This window comes from Scomber japonicus, chromosome 2 (genome assembly GCF_027409825.1).
Source record: "Scomber japonicus isolate fScoJap1 chromosome 2, fScoJap1.pri, whole genome shotgun sequence".
Lineage (NCBI taxonomy): Eukaryota > Metazoa > Chordata > Actinopteri > Scombriformes > Scombridae > Scomber > Scomber japonicus.
Window position 1 is genome coordinate 11,649,902 of NC_070579.1, and position 23,514 is coordinate 11,673,415.

The 23,514-nt window shown below is 38.4% G+C and overlaps 2 protein-coding genes across 2 annotated transcripts; both read right to left on the reverse strand.

Moving 5' to 3' along the window:
- Positions 1 to 11,770: 11,770 nt before the first annotated feature.
- thumpd1 (THUMP domain containing 1) lies at positions 11,771 to 16,331 on the reverse strand. Its single transcript, XM_053332512.1, has 5 exons — positions 16,039 to 16,331; positions 14,695 to 14,860; positions 14,517 to 14,602; positions 13,633 to 13,795; positions 11,771 to 12,907 (listed from the first exon to the last, which is right to left on the reverse strand). The coding sequence occupies exons 1-5, from the start codon at positions 16,243 to 16,245 to the stop codon at positions 12,573 to 12,575; spliced, it is 957 nt and encodes a 318-aa protein (XP_053188487.1). The 5' UTR covers positions 16,246 to 16,331; the 3' UTR covers positions 11,771 to 12,572.
- Positions 16,332 to 17,774: 1,443 nt separating this feature from the next.
- eri2 (ERI1 exoribonuclease family member 2) lies at positions 17,775 to 23,109 on the reverse strand. Its single transcript, XM_053326007.1, has 9 exons — positions 23,087 to 23,109; positions 22,324 to 22,382; positions 22,102 to 22,182; positions 21,580 to 21,707; positions 21,301 to 21,463; positions 20,812 to 20,912; positions 20,409 to 20,490; positions 20,228 to 20,316; positions 17,775 to 19,810 (listed from the first exon to the last, which is right to left on the reverse strand). Exons 1-9 carry the CDS (start codon positions 23,107 to 23,109, stop codon positions 17,858 to 17,860), a joined length of 2,679 nt encoding a protein of 892 aa, XP_053181982.1. The 3' UTR covers positions 17,775 to 17,857.
- Positions 23,110 to 23,514: the final 405 nt, after the last annotated feature.

Sequence of the window (23,514 nt, forward strand, 5' to 3'; positions counted from 1 at the left end):
CTCTCTCTCTCTCTCTCTCTCTCTCTCTCTCTCTCTCTCTCTCTCTATCTATCTATCTATCTATCTATCTATCTATCTATCTATCTATCTATCTCTCTCTCTCTCTCTCTCTCTCTCTCTCTCTCTCTCTCTCTCTCTCTCTCTCTCTCTCTATCTATCTATCTATCTATCTATCTATCTATCTATCTATCTATCTATCTCTCTCTCTCTCTCTCTCTCTCTCTCTCTCTCTCTCTCTCTCTCTCTCTCTATCTATCTATCTATCTATCTATCTATCTATCTATCTATCTATCTATCTATCTCTCTCTCTCTCTCTCTCTCTCTCTCTCTCTCTCTATCTATCTATCTATCTATCTATCTATCTCTCTCTCTCTCTCTCTCTCTCTCTCGCTCTCTCTCTATCTATCTATCTATCTATCTATCTATCTATCTATCTAGCTATCTATCTATCTATCTATCTATCTATCTATCTATCTATCTATCTCTCTCTCTCTCTCTCTCTCTCTCTCTCTCTCTCTCTCTCTATCTATCTCTCTCTCTCTCTCTCTCTCTCTCTCTCTCTCTCTCTCTCTCTCTCTCTCTCTCTATCTATCTATCTATCTATCTATCTATCTATGAGCACTGAAACAGTTTTTCCTCACTGTAATCATCCCCCTTCAAACCACTCCTAGTGTAAGTGATGGAGGACAAAATCCACAGTGTCCACATACTGTAGTCATATTGTGCAAAAATGCATTTAAAAGTTTATCTAAAGCTTAAATGAGGCTTCAGCAGGCTTAGTTTGTCATATCAAGTGGATATCTGCCACATTTACAGTTTTTTTAGCATCAAATTCCCTCTTTGAAGCTCTTCCTCGGACAGTGTTTCTCTGCTGAGCTGTGATGGATTCTATCTGTAAAGCACTTTAAAAAGCAGATTTTGCACCAAATTGCTTCACAAAGGCAGTCATATGTAAAGAAAGGCAGTGTGGGTATATGTAGTAACAAAAAGAGGGACTTTGGCACTAAAAAAACTCTAATGTTGAAAGATATTTACTTTATTTGACTCATTTTGATGACTGAAGCTTCATTTTAGCGTCAGATAAACTTTTAAGGAGGACTGCCCCCATTACTTACACTGTAAATGCATTATGAGGGGATCTTCTAATGGTCAGTATGAACAGGAGGAATGATTACAGCAAGAAAAAAGATGCTTCAACATCTATTTGGGCACCTGGCTGTTGTGAAACTGTCCTTTAATCTCACCTAAGTCACCTTGTACATTGTCCATTGACAGTGACTCACTTTGAAATGAGAAGACACTTCCATTGCTCATTTTTGGGATCAAGTCAGGTGACACCATGTAAGATTTCCTTCCTTTTTTATTTAAACTAGAATTTTTTGCAGGTATTTTTACCATGTTCACCATCTTAGTTTAACATGTTGCTAATTAGCACTAAACAGAAGTACAGCTAGAGGCTCATGGGTATGTCATTAGTTTTTCAGGTATTTGATACTTGACTAAAGTATTAGACAAATTCAGATTTGATGGCGCTAGATGAAAAGTTATAAGATCACTAATATTGTTACAATATATCCCAAAGGGGCACATCATGGTCTGGACCTTGTTTTATAGCAATCCATTTGATGGTTGTTGAGACACGTTAACCTGCAGGTGGCGCTAGAGGAAACATCAGAGGATCACAAAGTCATTAGGATTCATCCTCTGAGCACCATGAATGTCTGTACCAAGTTTAATTTATTGAGATTATTCAATCTTGATTAAAGTGTTGGACCTTACAGCCACACTACAGGCTAAATTAGATTATTCCTTTGTGTTACATGACTGCACATTTACACAGCTCCTGATATCATGTTTATTTGTTTTAGGGTTGTGCAGCATATGACCAAATGAGACAATATAAATTTGTCAGCTATCAGATTATCCTTAAATTTGCCACATTGGTTTAAACCAAAGTGTCCGCCCCTTCAGTAATTGTTGTTGTATTAGACAAGACATTTCGACTTGTCATGGTAACCAAACCACAGGTGTTACTAATCACATTAATGACATCTCAGTTCTATTCAAGCGCCAGAGTAAGCCATGATAGTGTGACAGTGAGACAGCATACACAACACCAGGACCCTGAAATTGAAGCAGCTAAAATGAGATTCAGCCAAAATTAAATGTATTATTTACACCTGTGCTTTTCCAACTGTGACATGTCACATTGTTGTCTGTGAAAAAGGCCTATTGTGGTCGACACTGCGATTCATTGAACAGGATTGTTTTACAGCAGTATTAGATTACAAAAAAACATTCAATATGATGAAATGCCTTTATTAATCAAGTATTTAATTCACTTAATTAACCAAAACATTCAAACACTGCTAATTTTATCCATAAACATTTTCTTAATGTAATTTCCTAATTAACAATGAGGAGGCTGCATGCTTTGGCTTATAAGTGCATGTAATTGAAGGTTGTGTAGCGCTATATACAACGCATCTGGAACTGGTTAATTACAATGTCATTGATAAATGAGCGGTCTATGAGACGGCTCCCACAATCAACTGAGGACTCTTGCAAGTTGAACTGTTTGTACAGTCTTAAAAAAAGGACAAAGCGCTCCATAAATTACTCTTTAACCGCTGTCAAGTATGTGATAAAAACAACCATTTCCAGTTAAGATAAAAGTGGATTATTAATTCCTAAATTGAGCCAGCCCCCTTAGACTACAGAGATGGGGCTTTTTGTCAGTGTGCTGGTCCAGCTCAGGGTCCCTTTGTTCCAGCTGCCACAGCAGATTTGGGCGTCTGTACGGAGGGCTGTCAGAAACAGGCTTATCTCTTGGGGGCCTCCCAGCACAAAGACCCATTTAGATGCTCACAGAGAGTGAAATCTTCATTATATACCTCTTGAAAGAGAAACAGACCTCTGCTCTTTAAGAAAATTAATTGGAGACAAGTATTTTGTTTGCTTTGCGCTAAAAGCTCCCAGACAAAGGATAAGGAGGATCGTGTACAGTGGACGCTTTTATCACATTCGGCACAATGTATAGAGAGTAGCGTGATATCGACATTTCAGATTAGCACTCCTGTTTTCTATAAATTATGCAATAAACATTAACAAAGATCTATAAAGAAGCCTAAAAGTAGAAGTATTTATCCCTATTTTAGTCTAATCATACAATTTCCTTCATTTCTTTATTTTTCTAATTAAGCTACACAAGAGAACAAGACCTTATGTACAATAAAGCAGCAAGTATCAATATCAAGGCCATGTGAAATTATGAATCCATTTATCTCTACATGACCCATCCATCCGTCCATCCACCCATCCATCCATCTGCTGGCCTTTCCCAGCCATGCCTGTAGTACGAGTGTCAGTATATCTGCCATGGCGTCCTGCTGATGTGTATTGTGATGGGGTTGAATACTCCAGCTACCAATATGGCCTGCACCAATACTGGATTAGCCACAGTGGATTAGCTGCCTGCCCTCCTGCTGCTTATTCAAATATTGTTTCACGTATTGTCATCATTGGCGCAGAGCTGTGGCCCAGTAGCCTTACAAGCTACAGAATATTCTCAAAGAAAACTACAAAAAAAATTATCTTTGCATCCATTTCCCCCCACAAAAGCGGCCGATTTCATTTTTTTCAGCGAATGTCGAATTTGGACCACTGTGAGGTTGAGAGAAAACGTCAATGGGTTCAGAGAGCACCTGCATCCCTGGTGCAAAGGGAGAAAAAGGAGGATGGAAAGATGATGGAAAGCAAAAACCCAACCAAGGCCAAAATCAGACATGAAAGCGTGCCTTGATCTTTGATACATGGTGTTCTTCTTTTTTTCTCCTCTCCCTTTCTCTCTTTCACCCTCACACATACACTTGGGAGTCAAGGCAATTGATGTGCTGCCTTTGATGGCAAAGAGAGGCCTATATTAACAGCCAAAAAGACCATGATGAAAGGGCTGAAAAAAGAAAGAAAATGGGTAGAAAATGTGTTATTAGAAAGAATGGCAACTCATGTTAAATCCTTGGGATGGAGTGATGGTAACCAGACATCGGGGCGTTGAGGGTTTGATGGTTTAACGGCAGCGGAGGAAAGGCTAAGGTAGACGGAGAGCTTACCGTGCTAGCCCGGCGGTAGTGGTGGCTGAGGTTGGCTTGGTGGTTCCAGTATGTCATGCTGGTGGTCATCTTATTAGGATGAGGGGTATGAATACACTTGCTGCACGGCCTGGGTTCCTCCTGGTGATTCGGAGGTCTGGACGCCAGTGGACGTCCCATTGCAGAAGCAGTCGCCATCTTTGTCCCGTTGTTGTCTTGGATATCCTCTCCTGCGTCTTCATCCCTCCCTCTCTCCTTTGATCAGGCCTCCCTCCCTTGCTCTCTGCCGTATGACATCATCACGCAGCAGTATCGACAAGCATCAAAGAACCTCTTGGTAGGACTGTGTATCTGTCGGTCTGTGCATTTGAAAGGGGTGTAAATATGGAGCATAAAGAGTGCTGTAACCCCCCCCCCACCCCACCATGCTCCCAAGCTCCCCGCATCCACTGTTCTCCTCTCCCTGCAGATGGATGGTTTATTAGGCCAATACAAAACTATACACACACAAGCACACACCCACACCACCCATCTCTCAGACGGGTGTATCCCGAGGCCCCCTGCTGTGCCTGCAGCGTTTGATGATGTGTTCAACAGCTTCATTCATCCCAAAGCTCGCTCCTTTTTTTTTGCCACCATTTTTTTTTCATCCTCCTTATCCATCCCAGCAAACACAAACGTGTTCTTAGTCAACTTTGCGGCTCAATAACAGTTAATTCCTTCTCAAACTGATCTAGTAACACTCCTCCTTGGCGATCGCCACCCCTCCTTTCCTCGCACTTTGACTCTCATCCCCTGCTCTTTCTCTCTTACCTCTTACAGCTGGCCGGTACCATTCCCAATCCTGTTAGAGTTGTATGTCCTCTTAAGGAGCCCTTCTGTCTGTCTGTCATCCGGCTGAAAATCACATATACATGTTTCACTGTCGCACTCTCGATCCTCTGAGGCAGCTGTCATCCAATCCAATGGGATCTTCTCCTAAAACACACACACGGTTAACAACAGCATTAGCTTTGTTTGACTAACAGCTACCAGTAAATGTAATAAGGCAGATAAACTCTTTAATTTACACGTCTTTGGCTTACATTTAATTTGCATAAGTTAATAGTATACCTATACAGCACAATAAATTGACCTACATAGACAAAAACAAAAGTTACTATAGAAACGAAACAAGGAAAACGGTTTAAAGTTTTCACACCAATTTTAAAACAGTGTACAACATATAAAAGGTTGTAATGCCTTAATTTGAGGTGCTTTAAAACTTTCTTAAACTCACCAAATCACATAAATCCCACGAGAATAAAAAACTGTAACTGCTCTTTTAAGCTAGTTATCTTGTAGCTAAAGTAGTTTTTTTCTTTTTCCTATATTTACCTACTGACTCATTGAACTATGTGAGATCAACTAAATTGAATTAAATAAGATGTCAGATGTTTTTAATGTTACAAAGAGAGCTTAGAAACACATTTCACTAAGGCTAGCAGTGTCAATCACCCAAGCTAGCTTTCACTTGATATATTGTTATATTTTTAGCTCTCTTGTTAGGTGATATCTTCATTGTTTGGTTTTTAGCTTCAGAGTAGAAGTTACTTGCTTTTATATTAACAGAAATTATATATTTTTATGGCATTATAATTTTTTACATGTAAAACAAAAGTCAAAAAGCCAGATTTTGGTCTTAATGTTAACTCAAAGGTTATATAACTAAGCTAGTCATTGTGTTTTTTGGCTTGTAGGGCAGCTTACTTCAAATTAATTTAAATATAGGCAGAAATTTGGAAAAATGCTGCCTTTAGAAATATAATTTCTGAAACAGCTATATTGATTGAATCTGAGCAGTCGTAGTGCTATTTTGTTTATTTTTGTTTGAAAGAAAACAACAAATGCAGAGAGGAACTTTCCACTTTCAGTACATGGATGTGAAAACAGCTTTCTAATGTTAAACTCTGCACACAGTGAAACTCAAACATCTCACTGTGGGAACAAGAAGAAAAACATACAGTATTTTTGAGTGGATGGTGATTTAATCCTCTTAACATCATTGGAAGGAATAAAGAAAGAAAAGTTATCAAACACAGCTGATGTCCCAGTTTTGTCTCCATTCCCAGAGCCTCCTGTTTTTTTTTTTTTTTCATTTTCCTCAGCTTTCTATTCACATCTTTACTCTGCACGCTGCCCTCCTGCCTCTCTGGCCCCCCAAGTCCCCCCACGTCCCCTCTCCTGTCTACCTAATTGTCAAGGTTCTTGTTAGCATTATGCTAAAATGTGTCTCTCTGCAGCAAAAGCCACCCAGTGATATGGAAAGCAACCTCACCGAGGATTATACCGCTGATGAGAATGAGTGAATAAATGTGTTTTTGTGCAGAAGAGAATAACTGTTCCTGAATTTGTTGTTCGCTCTAGGTTTTTCTCCTCTCTCCATACTGCGATTCTTACAGAAACCAAGCCCTCCCTTCTGCTTGCCTCCCTTCTTCTCCTGTCAAATTACGTAAACAGTCATTTAAATTCAAACAGCAACTTCATCCCAGGTATTAAAAAAACTAATTTCACAACATTAATAGCCGCCACTTAAAAATGCCCACTTATTTCCTCCACAAATTACTTCCCCATAATCCTAATCAACTAAATCCGTCTGCTGGTTGCCCCCTTTTCTGCGGGGACAAATAGGAATGTTTGGGATCAATATGAGCACTCTTGGCCTACCTGTAGGATTGTTGGGGTAACGGCTAATAGCAACGGGCTGACAGGCTGTCGAGGGTTGATAAGCATTTCTCATTATTGGATCCCATTCACACAGCCAGCTCCCACACACACACACACACACACACACACACACACACACACACACACACACACACGAGAATGTCTCCCAGAAATAGATGTTCTCCCAAAAACATATTCCCATCATTGTAACAAATGATAAAAAATAAATAAATAAATAAATTACTGGTGTGTGCATCTATTGACTATCGCATGTGTGTGTGACAAAAGGGAAAAAAGCATCTGGAAAGCTACAAACTGACACCTGCCTGGAGGGAACGGACAAAATAACAGAAAAGCCTGATTACACAACAGCAGCACAGTAAATACCCGTTTGGCAAAGCTCATAATCGCTTTTTGTTGCGGTTGTCAGACGTGTGGGTGCAACGCAGCGGTCATTCTTGAGGCCATGATGTGTTGTTGAGCAACTATCACATACTGTGTTATTTAGTCGATGATTGTGGACAGTGGACTTGAAGTCATGGCTTTTCCTAATGCGGCTGTTTCTGTGTTTGGTGTATGTTTTCTAAAAGTGGAAGAAGTACGCAGATCCTTTTCTCAAGTAAAATGTATTTGGTGGTATTATCTGTACTGTATATGGATCAGTAACAAATAAGGTTGGTAAGATGAGCAATTCAAAAATATCTAAAAATTGTCTTAAAAGCAGCATCATGTTTGTTAAAATGTACATTTTTATGTAATTTGAAATGACATTTGCACCATTTAAAAAAAAACAAAAGAAAGAAAATGGTATACCAAAATGTCAAATGGTGTAACCACAAAAGAATGATAAATATTAAATATTTTATCCACCTACAGTGTATTTAAGTGTATTTATACAAATAATAAAAACAATTTAAATGGTTCCTGATTTACATGATTTCCCAGATTAAATTTAATATTTAGAATAATTGTATTACATTACCTTTATTTAATATAAATAAGTTTTAATTTAAGATCATGCCAAACTAATAGCTGATATGGTGTTTTATAGAGAAGTTTGCATTTTTAAGCAAGCTTATTATTTGGTACAAAGCTTTTATGATTTTAGACATTTTTGCTATATTCTCTTAAAATGGATTAAAAGCAGAAATATTTCGCTGATTCCACACAAAAAACAATGTGTGCAAGTTATTCATACATTCATTTTTACATTTTAACTCCTTTAAATTTGTCTAAACCACATGGACACAAAGAAACGTCATTGTTTTCTCTCTTTGCAGCACTTTTCTGACACAAGGTACTTCTCTTGGTTTTGGATGCACTGGAACACATCTGTATGTTTTAACCAATACTGCCATGGCCTTGTATATATCTGTACTGTATTATAATTAAATTCTAATTATCCTTTATGTCCTTTTTTTATGTTATTGATATACTGTGGATGTATCTGAACTAAAGTGTCCTTCTTGTCAGTATTTGGTTGTGTTTTCTCTCTCTGCACTGCTTCTCTGTGTGCAGCATGGTTATACTTGCAGTGTGCTGACCGCTCAGGGCCACTGTACTTATCTTTTATTTCATCATTTTATTGAAGCGGGTTGGGTGAGGTCAAGGTGAAGGACGTCGATGTAGCAATGCACAATTATGGATGGAGCACCCTCGTGTTCTTGTGCCCACACATTCCCACGTTTCCATCTGTGCTCACTGTAATTTGTCGTCTGCAGTAAGTGTCGGATAGTCAGAAAAAGTGCACAGACTGTTTTTAATGACAGCGTGAAGAGAGAGCAGATGGACACAGGGAACGCAGAATAAAGTGATGCATTTCAAATACTAAATAAACATTATTTGTTACCTCTCTTGCTTTGATTTGGCTTAGCGTTGACTTATTAAGTAGTTGTAATTATTCTGCATTCCCTGTTCATCTGTTCTCTCTTCATGCCGTAATTAAAAGCAATGTGTGCCGTTTTTGTTACCACTTGACACTTTTTTATGAGCGGGATTTTAAGGCAACATAAGGAAACATATTAGGGATGCAAAGAGACAAGCTGCTCAACTAATAGGCAATTAAAGGCCCTGAAAACATCAATCATCAATGAGCTTAATCAGTTCCTTACTTATAGGGACTGGATCCTTCTTTACACAAGAATTAGCAGTTTTTGTTATTTCATATAAGATTTCTCTATTTGTCTTTGTGCTCTTCTTCCTCATTTGCAGTGGGCCGGCCTCTGTTAGACAAAAATCTTAAAGCACCAATCATGATTAAGCAACATTTGAAGCTAAATGTGTGAGGTTATGTGAATCACACTCAGACAGTCCTGATGATTCAGATTAACAGTAAAACCTCTAAATTCCTAATTAGTACTTAATAATTAAGGATGGGCTTTTTTTTTTTTGGCTTTCATTGTTGCTTTTTTAGTCATAAAAGTGTGATGTTATAAAGCAATATTTACAATTTGAAACTACATATTGAGTGATTTCAGTGGTCATTTTAACCACAGGTAAGAGAAAGTAAACCTGGAGTCCTTGAAAAGCTCTAAAGCTCAACAATTTGCACCTCGTTGTGTACATTCTGCATCGAGAGGAGAGCAGGCTACAGTTGTGTGGGGGCTGAGGCTATTGTTCGGGGGTAAAGTGAGACAAATGAGACCCTGGAGAGCACTACTTAGCCACTCATAAAGGTCAGATATGGTGCCACACCAATGGATGCTAATCCTGACCCTGGGGACGGTGTGCACATGCGCCTGTGTGGATGCAATTGTTTCACAGGCCTGTGACATTTAAACCTGAATAAGCGTACAGTCCTGTGTGACAGAACAGTGTGTACGTGCTCGTGTGCCTATTTGGCTGGGAAGCAGTGAGCTTTAGAGCCCAGAGACTTTTAATTAGAAATGGCCTTGGGGGCAATTAAAACATCAGAAATTTAGGCAACACCAAATGGTTGCTATTGTAAATATTCTCTTGATTGTGAGCTTCCTGGCTGCACAATTAAAGCTTCCACAAAATGCTTTTTTATTAAATGAATAGAAAATTTCAGTAACCTTCCTTTGCAGTAATATTTTTTAAAGCATCCAGTAATCTTAAAAAAATGCCTGTGCATCTGTAGTGAATTATGTTGTGATTATATCCTCTATTTTAAACATACAGTAAGAATCTGACCTGACAGCAGCGACATCATTAAGATGCTGCCACTGTGATATCATTAACAGGCCTCACTGTACATTAGCCATTATGTAGGCTAGTCACAGTCTAATTGGCATTGTACTAATAACACACTGGCAGGCTGAAAACATCCAATCCTTCCCCCTTGTGTCGCAGCTATAAGCTTGTCAGCAGGTCACACTGATTGGGGCACCTGAGAGCCAGTTGGCGACGCAATTTGTGAGTTTTTAGCTGAATACGGTGGAGATAACGACTGGAGGGTCACAGCAACAGTTCAGCCCACGTGTAATGAGCAGAGAGGAATTCACAATTCACTTAATGCATGTGTGTGTTGTGTGTACGTGACAGAGATAAAGAACTGTATAGATTAGATTGTTATGTAGTCCTTACACAGTACTGTATGTTTAATGGTATGCAGTGAGTGTGTCGGAGAGGCTGGTCATACTGCAGCAATTTTACTTTAGAGAAAACTGATTTTTCTTCATTTTAAAACATTCAGTTTCCATATGTCTACCTATAAATTGACAAACAAAGCTATATTTTGGTAATCTCATAAGAAACACATCATACTTTAAAAAAAAGCTCAGTGGATGCACAGGAAACACACACACACACACACACTCATTTTACAGCAATATTGTTTAAACCATGGGTGTCAAACTCATTTTCATTCAAGGGCCACATAATGCCCAATTTAATCTCATGTGGGCCGGATCATTAAAAAGATGGAAGGAAAGAAGGAAGGAAAATAAGACAGGAAGGAAGGAAAGAAGGAAGGAAAGAAGGAAGGAAAATAAGACAGGAAGGAAGGAAAGAAGGAAGAAAAAGAAGACAGGAAGGAAGGAAGGAAGGATGGAAGGAAGGAAGGAAGGAAAATAAGACAGGAAAGAAGGAAAGAAGGAAGAAAAAGAAGACAGGAAGGAAGGAAGGAAGGAAGGAAAATAAGACAGGAAAGAAGGAAAGAAGGAAGAAAAAGAAGACGGAAGGAAGGAAGGGATGAATAAGGAAAGTGGGCCGGATTAGACACCTCGGAGGCCGGATCTGGCCAACGGGCGGCATGTTTGACATCCCTGGTTTAAACCTATAAACTTAACTAATCTAAATATCATGAAAGATATGCATATACTAAAAAACCCAAACAAAAAAAAATGCATCTGTCCTATTTAGTAATTTCTACTTCACTCTATTTTCTTATTTCTATTGAAGAAGACTGATATGATTAACAATGTAAGGCTACAATACATGAAACTTTGAGAGATTATAAAATGAACTGAATGAAGACCAAAGTTAATTGTTACTCTAAGACTTACATGTAAATAATATTATATTGCTGCAGGATGAATCATGTATGAGGTTATATAAAGGTGTGTAATTTGTAAATGCTGCTAATAAATATAAAATCTTACTATTTTTAATTACAAACAGCTTTTAAAAAATGATAGAATATTATTAGCCACTCAAATTTTTTTTACTTAGACAATAGATTTTTCTTTTATCAAAGATTCAGTGATGAATTATCACTTTGTGAACAGACCCCCCCCCCCCCCCCCCCCCCAAACCTATCATACATGCCCCTAAAAAATGAGGGATTAACTCCATCTTGTGGCAAAGAAACAAACTGCCACTTCAAATATGGTGGTGGGAGGTCTTCACAATGTCAAACAGGACGTCTCACTCACTACACATGTAAAAAAAAGTGTAATATGTGCTGATTTTATTATATTAATGTAGATTTCTTCTCCTGTATTTGCTCCCACTTGTTCCCCTTGCTGAAGTAGAATGTATTATAAAAAGATATTTGGCAAAAATAGTCAAACACACAGGAAGGTTTAATTCAGGGACTGTTTTAAGAAATAACAGTTACAAAAACAGACAGTTATTAAATGTGGGCATACCAGTTAACCTGAACTAAACTTCAGATTTCACGCCAAAAAACAAACAAAAACCCCCAAAAAAGTCACTGAATTAAAAAATGTAAGTTTGTGTTTTAAAGGTGCAGCGTGAAGAATTTAATGGCATCGAGCAGTGAGGTCGCAGACTGCAGCCGACATGTAGGAGAACCTAAAGTGGCAGCGAAACTCACAGAAAACATAAAACACCCTCTCTATCGGCTAGTTAGTGTTTAATTTGTCCGTTCTGGGCTCCTGTAGAAACATGGTGGTGCAACAACGCTGGCTGTGTGGAAGAGGACCAGCTCCCTGTAGATATAAAAGGACTCCTTCTAAACTAATACAAACACAACTATTCTTATTTAAATGATTATACACTAATAAAAACATCGTCATGAATATAATATCCTGTTTCTGCCACTAAACTCTACATACTGCACCTTTAACAAAAAAAAAAAAGCTGTCAGCTGTTGGAAAAGTTACGATATGTAATGGTGACATGTACAGTTCATTTAAAATTCATTGCTATTTGAAAAGGGACACCTCTATTAACTCGGTACTGATAATAAAAAGAAATACATTAAATTAGATAAAGGTTCTCGTCTGATGTGAACCAAAAAAAAATTGACTTATCTCCGCCTTGAACCTTTAAAAACAAAAACACTACAATATAAAGCAACTTAAGATCACGTCTTAAAAATAGTTTAATCTACCTCGACCATGTGACCTGTTATTCCCCCTCACCGTCGCCCTTATCAACCTCCTCCTTCTTGTCCTGCGGTACTTTTTTGTCCGTCTCTTCCTCGGCGGTCTTCTCCTCTTGTTTTGCCTCCTCTGCCTCACTCTTCTCTTTCTGCTCAGCTGTGCTCGTATCGATTTTTGGCGTTGTCACGTCAGGCTTGGGTATGTCCTCTTTCACCACTTCCTGAACATTGTACTTTCTATATAGCGCATAGTCTTTCACCACGCTGAGGCAACACACGTTCTTGATGACCTCCACGATGATGGTGAGTTCTGGGTTGGTCAAATCCACTTTGTTTTTAGGGTTCAGCTTCCCCACTAAACCTGGAAATGAGGTCAAAGACAAAAAGGAGAAGTCAGTTCTCTTCTGCAGCAGTTTCATCAACTGTAACCCTTACATACTGTTCAGGGTCAAACTTTACTCATGTTTGACCCAAAATGGCCTGAAATTTGATGACTCCCTCTAAAGTCACCCAGAACATACAAAAAAGGAAAAATTTAAACTTGAATTTTTTTTTTTCTAGCGTGTTTAATCCATATTTATCCAAAATTTCAAAAATGTTCATTCTTTACATTTAATATAATTAACTGGAATAGTTTTATGTATCTTTGGACAATTATATAATGTTTTTTACATATTTTTTCCCCTCATAGAAACTACAAAATAAAGTCCTCCTGCTCTCTGAAAGCTTCATGATGCCGCACTTCTTTTTTTTCTCTTTTAAAACTAATGCACTTTAACTATATGTTTTATCCTGTATATGGTGTTTAGCCTGTTTTAGCTTGTTTTTAATTAGATTGAATTTATTTTGGAATCTGAGACCTGAGTACTATATTTCGCTCACATGTCTGACATGATGACTGACAAAACATCTTGAATCTTGAATTAAGGATGAATCAGGCTTATTTGTGACTGACGAGATACTTACATACGAGATACTTGATACTTGATGATTTGTGCTTCAGGAGTTTGTTATAGAGACTAATTATGAGGAAATGCTGTCACTGTGGGTCAGAATATGAACAGTATGTGAGGGTCAAAACACTACCTGCAATAGATTTGATGATTTCGTCCCTCTTGTTGTGGCTGCTGTTTCGGGCCTTGAAAGCGATCTGGTAGGTTCCACAGTTTGGGGCTTTGAACCAAGGCTCCAGGAACGTGGTCAGGTACTTCACCATGTCCTCCTGGAAGGCCTTGCAGGTTCCAGTTACCTTCAAGAGAGAAAATAAAGATTAGTGAGTGGGAATTTAAACTGGAAGTCATTTTAGTCCTTATATTTGCCTTATATCAAACCTTCTCCACCACTACACCCCCTCCTGTGCCCTCCGATCCTCAGAGGGAAATCTCCTTGCCTTACCCTCTCGGACCAAGCACCGAAATTGGGGGGAAAGAGCCTTCTCCACTGCCGCTGCCGCCCCCAACCCTCTGGAATTGACTCCCCAAACCCATCAGAGAATGTACAGACCCTCGTACCTTCAAATCACTCCTAAAAACACACCTTTTTAAACTGGCTTTTAACCTGTAAACTGTTCTTTTATCCTCTTTTCATTTTATGTCTTTTTAACCTTCTACATTGTTTACTCCACTTTGCTCTATATTTTAATTATGTCCTTTGTAAAGCGTCTTTGAGCACTTGTAAAAGCGCATTATATATAACATTTATTATTATTATGTTACATTTATTTAGACTTATGATATACTTTCGAAGACAGCAGCACCTGAATTCAGTAAAGTCTGATGCAGTGCTGAAACTGTGCTTAATAGGACTTTTGTACTCTACATTAGGTGTTATTTTTAAATGTCTAATAATAAGTTAATTTTAAAACAACTGTCTTATTTGTAATATAACAACTATTCTGCTCCAGTGTCCCTCAGTGCATCTGTCACATTACTTCCACCGTCTTAAACTCAGTACAGATTTTAGTGTCTCACCGGCAGCATCCGGAGAATCACTCTGGACTTCTTCTTCTTGGTGGTGTGAAGATCGGACAGGATGTGATGAACCAGCTTGTCAGAATCTAAGAGAAGGAAAAAAACCCCCCTCAAATTTAAGTCACAATAATAATAAAAGTTAAAAAACTATTCTTATATTATATTATCTAATGCATACCCAGATTTTGAGTTTTGATGAAGATGACGTTGTTTGCCCCGCTGTCCATCGCCTGGAAACGCCTCTCTTGTTTGACTCCTGTTTTTTTCAGCTGCGCCACTTCCTTCTTCAGCGCGTCCTCAACATCCTCTTCATCACCTTCCTCTTCTTCACTACTGTCTTGCAACTGTGATCATAAGATTAACAACATTGTAAATACAAGGCAGTGTCGTTAATTAATGTGACTTAATTAAGTCCACAAAAGGGCCGGAAATGACAGAAAAAAGCACCAAACAGATTAAATCCAATCAAAAATTAAAAGTTCAAAATTTAAACAGAATCAATTTAAAAATGTTTAAATCTTTATTTAACCACTTATATAAAAAGGAGACAAGGACCAAATATGAACACTTTGTATATTTGCTTCTTACAACTGATCATCAAATTTTGAACTAGAGTTACGGCTGACCAATACAAGACACCATAATCTAATAATTACTTTCATTACGGATTAATCTGTCTGTGTTTTTCTCAATTAACTGATAAGTTGTTCATTCTAGAAAATGCTGAAAAATATTGATCACCGTTTCACAAAGATTAAGATGCAACCTAAAATGTCTCAAATGAAAGATACTCAGTTTACTATCACAGAAGACTAAAGAAACCAGAAATATTCACATTTAAGAAGCTGGAGCCAAATAATTTCATCATCTTTTACCTGGACAATTACTTTAAAAAACGATTAATTATGAAAAGTTGCTGATTAATTCTAATATTATAATAATAATCGTATATATGTGGTTATCAAACACGATATCAGTGGACTGAAACAGTAAACTTCACTATGAATTTAATAATTATAAACTCCTATAAAGTATGGCTCTGAGATCTACTACCTCAGGTCAGATAGTGGAGCCCAGAGTTCAGACCAAACAAGATGAAGCAGCTTCTAGTTAATCCATGTATGAAATGTGCTATAAATAAAGCTGCCTTGCCGAAATAATACAACACAACAAAAAATATATGTATGTAACTTGAATTAAGAAAAAGGATTAAAAAAACCCCATTAAATCCTGCCTAAATAACTTTTTAAAAATATATATATATCGGTCTGGCTGAACCTCAACACTATCAGCAGGATAGTAGCTATCGAGAGACTTCATACTTGAACTTAAAGTTTATAGTATGGGGAGTAATAAAAAAAAACATATAATGTGTCAAAACAACAACAACTAATCCATATTTCACTCCCTCCTAAAGTTAAAAGCTGCAGCTCACGTGTCCAACCTGCACTGCAACTTATACATAACTACTTTAAAATGAACAAATCCATTCAAACATCTCATAAGTGTTTGCAGTGCTCACCTTCTCAGGCCCAAACAGCTCATCTGCGTATTCACTGAGCAGGTTGTAGGCCTCTGCAGTGCATTTCCTCTCGTTCATGTTGCATGTGATGAGGATGCCCTGCATGCCCACCTCCAGCTCCCTCGACCCTTTATACCTCTTGCTGTGGTAGCCAGCTCCATACCTCTTCTTGTTGCGTTTCCTCGAGTCATTTTGCACGGCTGACATCTTTACAAATATGCTTCTAAAAGCAAGTATACACAACCCCCCCTCCAAAAAACTCAGTAGCAGCAGGCTAGCGTCTTGTTTTGGTTCCTCCTCCTCCTTTCTGAGACTTTAAAGCTACACTTTTTAAAAAGGCCTAAGGAGTTCACAAAAACCTCAAACCTGACCGTGGTAACATGTGTTGAAGTTGAAGCTATACCTGTGGCATGAAACGACGTCTCATTCAGTCGTTGCCATTCAACACAGCACGTTTTACTGTCCTGGACGGCGAGGGAGGAGGGACAAAAGAGCGACCCGCGAAGCAGAAATAATACAAACACACACATGTAGGCAGAGTTAGAGGGGAACTAGTTACATGTGACAGTGTTACAGAGACTAATGTCATTACACAATAAGTTTAACTGTGATCCTTTACAGTTAATAATAAACAATGTGTAATTACACTACAGCTACTTATGAAAATGTTGATTTCAAAGAACCTTTAAGATTTATTTAAGAATCATTTATTACAGAAGCACGTGGACAGTAAAATAGAGTTTAAGAGCAGCAACAAGAAAAAAGAATAAAGATCAATACTAGTACAAAAACAATAAGAATAATAATAGTAAAATATATAATAAAAATAATTTATGACATTATTTAAGTAAGAGTAATATTAGTATTGAGTGGCAATTTCCAAGAGATGATATTCGTATTGCACAGATTAAAGTGAAATTATTTATTTATATTTAACATGTTACTGAATACATATATTGCTGTTTTTAATTCTTTGAAATCGATAATTTGGAAATAAATCATGACACAGGCTTATTTGGAGCACACACATCGGTTTAAATGGTGTCACAGTGCCAATTAACCCATGCCAGACTTATAGAAAAAATATCTTTATTTTATATACCAAAATCTACATGAACTAATGAATACATTTTAAAATGCGAGATAAATCAAACTTTATAAGAAATTCTTAAAATTACATCTGATCCTTGGTCATACCTCAGTGCTAAGAAAATGCAAATATTAATAGATCTCAAGCATTTAAGTCTTGAGGTCACAAAAATATTAATATATTAATTAATATAAAACAGTGAAGTTCACATCAAGTAGAAATAAGCAAAACACATTTAGTTTTTTTAAAGAAGGCATCTTTAAACATTTTATTTCATCTTCATATCTCATTTCCCAAACAGTATATTTATCATACAGCACAAAAAAACGAAGCTCACTTTTGCATAACCATAATTATTATTGTTCATTCTTGATAAATATATTGGCTTTATTTCCTCCACCAAAACTTCAATAATGACAAATATTATCCATAAAAAAATATTATTAAGTATTTCATTTGCAGTAAACAAAAGCAAACATTTGGCTTCATGGCATTTTAACCTGAAGAGTCAACATTCATTTTTAAAGGTGCAATCACTTAATTAGGCATTTATGAGTCAACGTCCTCCAAAAATATCTGTTCAGAATTATACTTTTTTATTTTTGGGTAAAGAAGAGAAACTAAATATATTCATGCAGGAAAAGTCTTTGTAAGAATTGTTCACAGTTTGTATTTAAGGTGTCTCAAAGTGTAAAAGAGGTAGAAGGGGGCAGATACAGTTAACAGCTCTTAGTAGCTCTTTCTTAGTGATGAACTCTGTGGAGGACGACAGCTGACAGTAGAGTTAATCTGACACAGTGAGACGGAGGACCTGACAGCAGGAGAAACCACTGAGCTGCTCTTCATCAGCGCCGACTCCCACTTGAAGAACTCGCATCCTTTCTGGATCCTGTTGCCGCTGCCCGACCGACGGACTGCACAGCAATAAAACCCTCTGCCGTGGTTCGGACCACCGTTGGACACAACCTGACGCTTTGCACGGCGGCCACATCCACACAGTGGGGAGGTGATCTTCCCTCCTCCTCCTGGTCCTCTTCCTCTCATGGTCGCAGGAACGGAGGATCGATTGATAGATGAGGAGAACGTGCTGGTTGACAAAGAGGAAAAGACGTTCTTGGAGAAGTTAAGAGAGGAGGAAGCTGTGTCCTGTTTTGCTGAGTCGGCAAAGATGCTGAAAGACGACTTTGGAGTCTCTTTTTGCTTTGTGTGTTGTGTGATGGTTGTTTTGGGTTTGGCAAATGAGGTAATAGAGGTGGAAGTTTTCTCTGTCACATTTACAGGATTGGAGGATCTATTGATAGATGTGGAGAACGTGTTGGTTGATAAAGAGGAAAGGACATTTTTGGAGAAGTTGAGAGAGGAGGGAGCTGCGTCCTTCTTCGCTGAGTCGGTAAAGATGCTGAAAGAAGACTTTGGAGTCTCTTTGTGCTTTTTGTATTGTGTGATGGTTGCATTGGGTTTGACAAATGAGATATTAGGGGTGGAAGTTTTCCCTTGGACATTCACAGGAATGGAGGATTGATGTATTGATGAGGAGAACGTGTTGGTCGACAAAGAGGAAAGGACGTTCTTGGAGAAGTTAAGAGAGGAGGGAGCTGCGTCCTGTTTCACTGAGTCAGTGTAGATGCTGAAAGAAGACTTTGGAGTCTCTTTGTACTTCATTGTGTGTTGTGTGACCGTTGCTTTGGGTCTGGTAAATGAGGTATGAGGGGTGGAAGTTTGCTCTGGGACGAAGGGATTCAACCTGAACATAGAAGGTGTGTTCATTTTAGAGTTGTCATGTGACACAGCTGGTTTCTCTTGGGGTAGCGGAGCTCTCATTCTTGATTTTTGCTGCTTGGATTTGGAGCTCCAAATAACAGTTTGAGGCACAGCAAAGTAAGCTTCTGGCTCCGAGATGGTTGAATGCTGCCTCGTCTTATTTAACTGACCGGAGACGTTAATGTGGGACGTTGTGGATGCCTCAGTGGTCTCTATCCTTTGAGTTTTACTTCCAGCGCTCACAGTTTCTCTTACATCGTCTCTTAATGTCACCCGTCCCGCTCGTGAATGTGAATCATCAGGTTCATCTGACACGTAACACATGCCGTCAAAATCTGCCATGTACTCAAATTCTCTGTCGGTTTCAACGCTGGCGTCATCACCGTCCAACACCACGTCATCATACGAGCCACACCTGTCCTCACCTTCTACTAACAGTTCTACAACTTCCTCTTTCCTCATGAATCCAGCTGTTGTTGTTTTTGAGGTCTGGTTGTGCTGAGGCAGGTGGGAGAAGAAGTCGATAGTAGTAGAACACATAACAAGGCTGCTGCTGCTGCTGCTGTCGTGGTTGTTGTTGAATGGTGACGGACATTTGGTCATAACTGAAGAGGAAATATTGGTAAGACCCACTGACCCACTGCTGCTCTTCCTGTTGCGTCCCCATAGTGGCGTTGTTGCACCGTTCAGCAGAGTCTTCGGTGACACCAGGCTTTGAACTGAGCTCGAGTTCTCCTCTGTGGTTAAAATCTTCGTATTGCTATTCGGACATGATTTTATCTGACCGGATTTTAAAGGAATCTTGGATGATGAAGGTTTATTTGTAGTATTTGTATTTTCTTCTTTATTTGTGTTGGGTTTTTCTGTCTTGTGTGCGGGACAGGCTGAGTTTCCAAACATGGGTTTGACTGTTGGTGGGGTCTATGAGAAGAAGACAACATGAGAGGTATAATCAGTAATGCATAAAATATCACCCATAGCTGATTTTCATTCAAACTCTATTGTCACACTCTATAGCCCATTTGAAGTGCATGTCTAATTATCTTTTTTCCTAAAGTCCCAAGAAAGATTTTTCACTTTTTACGCTGCATAAAATACAAACATCTAAAAACTGGAGCAGATAAAAGGCAGGAACATAACAGTCCAGTTGTATATTTGTTTATTTATATAAAAAACTTTACAGCACTTTAAAAATGTTTACATCAATCTTTCCGAACCAAACAAGATTCATCCATGAAGACCTCCGTACGGTCTTCATCCGTAACAGGTTTTGTTTGGGGAGGCAGAGGAGGAACCAGGAATTTAAGGGTTGGGATGCATCGCTGGACGGCCACTCACCCTGTCCAGACTCCTCGTTATCTTCATCACACACCCATCCCTCATCATCCTCGCTGCCAACTGAGCTGTATTTCTGGCGTCGTCCACACCTGAGGAAAGATGGGAAATAAGAAACGTGAGAAAGAAAAAACAGGTTGCAGGTATTTTATAATGTAGATTGTTAACTTTAGCTTTTTTGTACCAGAATGTTCTCTCCCAGAAAACTGTATCCCCAGATCTTGTAGTGCCCCATTCAGGCCTTTTGGCTTTCTGTTGTAAAACAGCTGGAGAGAAAAAAAAAGGTTTTATCACAACATGAGAAATGCTGAGAACTCAAAATAATTTGAACAAGGACAGAAAATGTGATTAGTGGCCGTTAGTCAGATAAAATAAGAGAGTTGAGTATATTACTTTTGGCTGTGGTAACTAAAGGGTTAATGGACCACTTTTGGATAGTATAACTTTGGGTGTGGGATGAACTGAAGTAGCTAATCAATATAATTAATCAGTTAGAAAATGAACTGCTAGAAACAGTCATTAAAATAAAGGGGAGGGCAGGAAAGAGAGCGGAGATGGAAAGACAAAGTGACGAAGTATCCACTCACCCTGTATGTGCTTCTCAGATCTATCCAGCTGTTGAGAACATCAGGTTTATGGATCTGCTTACGTTTACACTCGTACTGCAAACAAACTCCAAGATCCCAGTCTGATACACAATGTGGGAGGAGAGGCACATTCAAAATTAACGTGTTTCAACTTAATTCGTCCATTTAATTTTTAAAATACTGACAAAATGTTGTAAACTAAACTTTGAGATGTTCTGGTTGATGTTGTTCTACCATTGCATGTCATGACTTGTATTTAATTTGTATATACACACGTTTTTGTACAAAATTTGTAATGTTTGAGTGTTTTGAATGTTTGAGTATTTCAATTTATTTTAAGGGTTAGGGTTAGGGTTAGGTCATCTTGCCTCAAACACAGAAACGAGCCTCTTTAATTGAGGCAGAGACTGATTGTGATGAGGCTTACTGGGAATTATCACTAACAATATATGTGGTAACTCTGACCTTACACATAAAAATGTTTTCTACCTGACCATGTGAGGAAAGTACACAGTTTTTGAGAGGCTGAAGGTGCAGAACATTTCTGTTGTCTGTTGGAGAAGACCACTCCCATCTGGAGCTGCAGGTTTTGTAACCAGCGGCTGAACCGAGAAAGACAGATCTGGAGGGGGATCCCTGCCTCCACTTGCATCTATAAGACAGAGAAATAAAGCTGTCACATGTAAAACTGATGTAAAATGAACAGTAAAAAGGAGCAGGAAGTACATTGCTGTGTTTGTAATTGTGTATTTATGCCTTTGTACGAACCTGTGTGATCCCCGTCAACTCAGTGCAGAACTCGGACAGAACAGGGCGCTCTTGAGGTTGAACATAAGTGTGAAACTCAGACTCGATCTCCCCCGTGGACGTGTTCAACAGAACAGCAGGAAACTCAACTGCACAACAGGACCAAAGGAGAGAAGGTGTAAGACATGAATAATTAGGACTTTAACTACAATGTTTTCATCATCGATTAATCAATCAGTTTGGTGCAAAAATGTTGATCACTGTTTCCCCAAAGCCCAAGATGATGCCCTCAAATGTCTTGTTTTGTCCACAATCAGTTTGCACATACAAGGAATTTGCTTTGGTGTCGATCTTCAACAGTTCAAAACCCAAAGATATTTACTTTACTGTCATACCTGACTACAGAGGCCAGAAATAATTTATATTTAAGAAGCCTGAATATGGGTTTTTTTTTTCTTGACACAAAAATTGAATATCTGTTTACTTTTTTTTAAACAGTGTCTTGAGTTACAGCTTTTCAAAGTAATTCCTCAAGAAACTTACTAATTTCCTGGGTGTAGTTGTTTTTCTCTCTCCAGCAAGTGGACTCGAAATCAATCACAATCAAGTATGAAAATATTTGATCTGGGGAAAAAAAGAAGACAACAACAATAATAAACAAACAAACATTATGATATAATGTCACAAATAATCCAATGTGAAGATGCAGTGAGGTCTTGCTGCACTTTCTGTATACACATCATCAAATTAAATACTCATACTTACTTAATACCATTGGTTTCTTTCCTGAGGACTGACTGCGCTGCCTCAGCAGTCCAAGCTCTCTGTGTGGAGAGATTGAAGAGTCATGAACAGAAAATCTAAAATCAAACAAACAACACTGAGGCCCTCGAAAGGAAAGGACAGAGCAGGTTTTTCCCTCTGAGGAGGCTCAGATCCTTTAATACCAGTCTGTGGTGGACAGATCTTGCTGGGGAGGTGGCATCGGGAGCCGTGGTGCACATAAACTAAATAAGCTGGTGAGAAAAGCCAGCTCTGTAGTGGACAGTGTGGAGGCAGTGACAGAGAAGAGGATGAGAGGAAAGCAGATTCATCCAGCCATGCTCAAAGTGCTTGGTGGGCTCATACCATCAGCCATCAGACTGCACAACACCACAGCTCCCAGTATACCTCCCAGTCCCACTAAAAAAGACTGATGCTATCCTTACTATGTAAATCCTTTATATATATATATATATATATACATATATATATACATTGCAAATTTATTCACAAAGATACATTTACTGTACCTACTGTTTAGGTGTAAATTAGTAAAGTACTGCACTACTACTAAGCATTGTTGACCAGTTTAGACACAAATAAATCAAGTTTTACAACAACATTCAAACACTGAACCTAACCCAGTATGTTTAAACTAATTAATAAAAATTTCAAGCTAACTTAACGTCACTTTGTCTCACAGTATGTTTTTGGGATGGTGGCCATTGAGCCAACAGCCTAATAACAGAGAGGTTATGTTACTTACTTGGCCAGTTTCTTTGTAGCCATAGCTGCTACTTGAATTCAGAGCACCGGTAATTTTGGTTAAAATCATTACAAGTGAAACTAAAACCGAGTCCTGCTACTGTATTGATTTAAAAACGGAGCAGAAATCGCGCTGTTTCTTTCAAATGTGCATCCATTATTGTGGCCTCGATTGATTGATACTGAAAGTCTAAAAAATCAAATGCAGAGGACGTCGATCGTAGAAAGTGTCCGAAGTTTACCGGAACTGAACGAACTAACTTTCGGTTCTACGGCTTGTTTTCAAAACAAAAGCATAAAGTTAACGCCGCACATGAAAAAAATAAGGATTTACCTGCCAATATGGAGTCACTTTGATCTATAAAGTGCTATATTTTCTATCTAATGTGAACGCCTTTATCTGGAAAACATGAACCGACTAAAATACCT